This window comes from Monoraphidium neglectum, assembly GCF_000611645.1.
Source record: "Monoraphidium neglectum strain SAG 48.87 unplaced genomic scaffold scaffold05171, whole genome shotgun sequence".
Taxonomy (NCBI): Eukaryota; Viridiplantae; Chlorophyta; class Chlorophyceae; order Sphaeropleales; family Selenastraceae; genus Monoraphidium; species Monoraphidium neglectum.
The window spans coordinates 1-3,513 of record NW_014008459.1 but is presented as its reverse complement, the minus strand read 5'-3'; the positions used below and the strand labels follow the sequence as shown (position 1 = coordinate 3,513).

At 61.9% G+C, this 3,513-nt stretch overlaps 1 protein-coding gene across 1 annotated transcript; it reads right to left on the bottom strand.

Annotated features, from left to right (window-relative positions):
- Positions 1 to 2,445: 2,445 nt before the first annotated feature.
- MNEG_15262 (hypothetical protein) lies at positions 2,446 to 2,652 on the bottom strand (the record flags this gene model as incomplete). Its single annotated transcript, XM_014036267.1, has 1 exon — positions 2,446 to 2,652. The coding sequence occupies one exon, from the start codon at positions 2,650 to 2,652 to the stop codon at positions 2,446 to 2,448; it is 207 nt and encodes a 68-aa protein (XP_013891721.1).
- Positions 2,653 to 3,513: the final 861 nt, after the last annotated feature.

Sequence of the window (3,513 nt, the reverse complement as noted above, 5' to 3'; positions counted from 1 at the left end):
CGGGGGCCGCAGCGAGGCGTCCGCCCAGAACTGGATGGGCAGCCTGCTGGAGGCGGGGCGGTACCTGGAGGACGTGTGGGCCGGGTGATGACGTCATAGTGACAGGGGCGGCGACGGGGCCCCACGCAGTGGAACAATCAGGCGTGGGGGGTGCGTTGCATGGAGGCGAGGGTTGGATTTGGTGGAGAGGTTGGCTCGGGTCACAGATGGTGGGTGGAGTGGGTCGGGTGGGTTCCCTGGTGCATGGACCTCAGGGCTGAAAACGGCTGCCATTGATTTGGGACGCGGGGACACCAAGAATCACACTGAACGCGCACAGACAGTGGCGATGGCTGGCTGTTGCGGACGTGCGAGCATACATCTGGGGATCCAGTAAATCAGGGCTGTTTTATCTCAGGGTGCTCAGGGCTAACCATTCTTGCCGCCTCTTTGTTTGCAATGACACAACACAAAATGAATCTATCAACACCCCTTTCGTGCCAGTTACCCAATCTTAATCAGCTGTTGCGCTTTATTTCAGGTGCTTGGTAATGCACATGTCCTGCTGTTGGCTTTTGTAGTGATTGAGCATCAGAGTTTTCCATTGCTTTAATATTATACCGCTGCTTTGAAACACCAGACTAACCGTCGGCTGCTAGCAGCGGTGTGGCCTTGTATGTGCATGGCAGCAGTCTGCCCCAGCTGGACCAGCCATCCCCAGCTCATGCCATGTTCTTGGCACCATGGAACGAGAGCTTACAAAGACTGGGGATCAAATACGTAGAGGTCGCGGCATGCGAGACATGCCAACGCAATGCTGCCCACAACGTGCTTGGCAGCGGGTTCAACTCGTCTGTCGCGGCTGCCAACTTCACATACTGCCAAGCAGCTGATCGGTCCGGGGCTAGGTTGGAATAGCGCAGTGCTGAATGTGACAGAGGCGGATACAGACAAGCAAACCTGAGAAAGCCCATAAGGGACGCACCTTTGCGGGTTGCGGTCGCCCCCCCGCTCGCACTCTCACTGCTGGCCGCCGTGCTCACCCTTGTGCGCTCGCGTGGCCATAAGAAAGCACGTTGGGTGCACACGCGACTGGGCAGTCCACGGGAGGTTGCAGTGACCTTCAAATTCCAGGTGACACTTTCTATCATCAATCATCGTGATGCAATACTGCAAGGCACAAGCAGCAGGCGGCAGAAGGTGAGCGCAGAGGTGTTGGCGACTTGCTCGTCCCTGCACATACCAGTTGCGAAGCTCGCCACGCAAGCCGTGCGGGGCAGCCGGCGGAGCGACAGCCCGACAGGGTGCAGGTCATGCGAGGCGCGTGGCGATAGCCAAAGGCGTTGACCCGTCGGGTCCAGTGTTTGAAGAAAACAAGGCCCGCTGGGGCGTGCCGTATAAATGAGACGCGATAGAAAATGTTAAGAAGGGTTTTTTCGAATGGGGTGACCCATAATCCCAACCACGTTTGCACACTGATGTGCTCCCGTGACAGCTTGCGTCCATGTTGGGGCAAGTAAACCTGCTCTGCATGACAGCCCCAAGGCAAAGACCTTGAGTCAACACTGCCATGACAGAGTGAGGCAACATGAAAGTACCACAGCTGCAGTGCGAGGTTGACTCAAAGGGTTGCTCAACACCATGCTCAAAGGGAGCTTGGGTTGCCCGCCACTGTGGATCACAGACCCAGCGCCCCTCCACAAGCTAGGAGGTTGCTGGCCAAGAGATGCAGCACCTTGAAATAAGCCCGTAACAAACCCAGCCAGGGATGCGCCACAGCGGCGACACCCAGGGCGTGCAATGAAGGGAAAACTAGACATGGAACGGCGAAGGGGGCGGGAATTCAATTCGTTCAGCATGGTGGGCGGTAGGAGGCGCACACACCTGCTCTGCACGGGCGGTGTGTCAAAGACACATGGTGCCCAGCATATCCCAGAGGCAGCCCTGGACGAGAAAACTTTCAAGAAATGCGTCAAAGACGTGTCTAGTTCAGCAGTGGGCTGCTGACATACCACCCCGAGGGCTCGCCGAGGCCGCCAATCGATCCTGGCTGCTGCAAAGCAAATATCTGCGCGGGCATGGCTGCTGGAGGAATAAACCCACTCGCGCTGCCGCCTGTCGGGCCGTCCAGCAGCAAGGGACTGTGGCCTGCATGTGGGGACAGCGCGTGAAGGCCAGAGGCCACGCCTGCCTCCAGTGGGAAGCAAGAGTCGCGCCCGTTGGGTACGAGGAAGCCTGCCGCGCCCTGCGAGGGGCCGGCGCCTGGAGGCAGGAATACGCTGTAAATGATCGGCTGCTGCTGGTGCTGCTGTTCCAGAGGCAGCAGCACAGGCTGCATGGAGCCAAGCGATTGGCCGTCCAGAGCGCCATCCGTGATTTGGGTAAGCTGAAACCTGGCGGCATGCTGTGAGGCAGCTGAAGGGCCCACGGCGCTCGTTGTCAGTTGAGTGTGGCTGATCGGCTGAGTTAGCTGCTGCTGCTGCTGGAGCTGCTGCTGCTGGAGCTGCTGCTGCTGGAGCTGCTGGAGCTGCTGCTGCTGCTGCTGCTGCTGCTGCTGTTGCTGGAGCTGCTGCTGCTGGAGCTGCTGCTGCTGCTGCTGCTGCTGCTGCTGCTGGAGCTGCTGCTGCTGCTGCTGCTGCTGGAGCTGCTGCTGATGATGATATCCATGATCATATTGGTATTGGTACTGCTGGTGCTGGTGCTGCTGGTGCTGGTGCTGGTGCTGCTGCATGAGTGGCAGCTGCTGCTGCTGGGGAGGCAACGACTGCAGTTGCAAGTGTTGCAGTTGCGGCAAAAGCCTTTCGGGGCCGATGACACCGCCTTGCCAAGCGCCTGCATGTGCATGGAGGCTCGTCAAGCCGCCAGGCACGCCGTCGCTCCGCGACTGCCGCGCAGCGGGGCCGGCGCCGCTCGGCGGCACGGCCCAGCGGGAGGCACTAGTTGCGCCGCCGGCGCCGCTCGGCGCGGCCGTGGGGGGTGCGATAAGCTCCGGTGACACCAGCGGCGCCGCGGGGCCCGTGCCGGCCCATGTGAGTGGCTGCCAGGGCGCAGAGGGTGCGCTGGCGGCCTGACGCGTGACGTGAGCCCATCCGACAGGGTTGTAAGCGTAGCCCCGGGCCACGTTGTCGAGGAGTGCACCCAGCGGCCTGGTGGGAGGGGCGGAAAGAGTGAGTCTGCCAGCAAGCACGGCGATCGCTGGGTGTGCGGCTGCAAGGGCATGGCATCAGCGCCGCTGCAGGCGCGCATGCCGCCAGGGGCCCTAGCTGCGCGCCGTCCGGCGCAAATACACAGTCCTCGAGGCGTCAGTCGCGAGCGGCATCGTCCCCGGCGCCGCGAAACCAGGTGCGCCGAGCAGGCGTGGAGCCGGCTCTGAACCAGCCGCACCTGAACCAGGTGGCCACGTCGCTGCTGAGGGTGGCGAGAGGCACCCCCGGGTCGTACCCCACCACCAGCGTGTCGCGCGGCAGGCGGCCACACAGGTGGGCCTGCAGGAGCTTGCCGCCAGAGAAGGGCCTGGGTGGAGGGGGGCGGCGG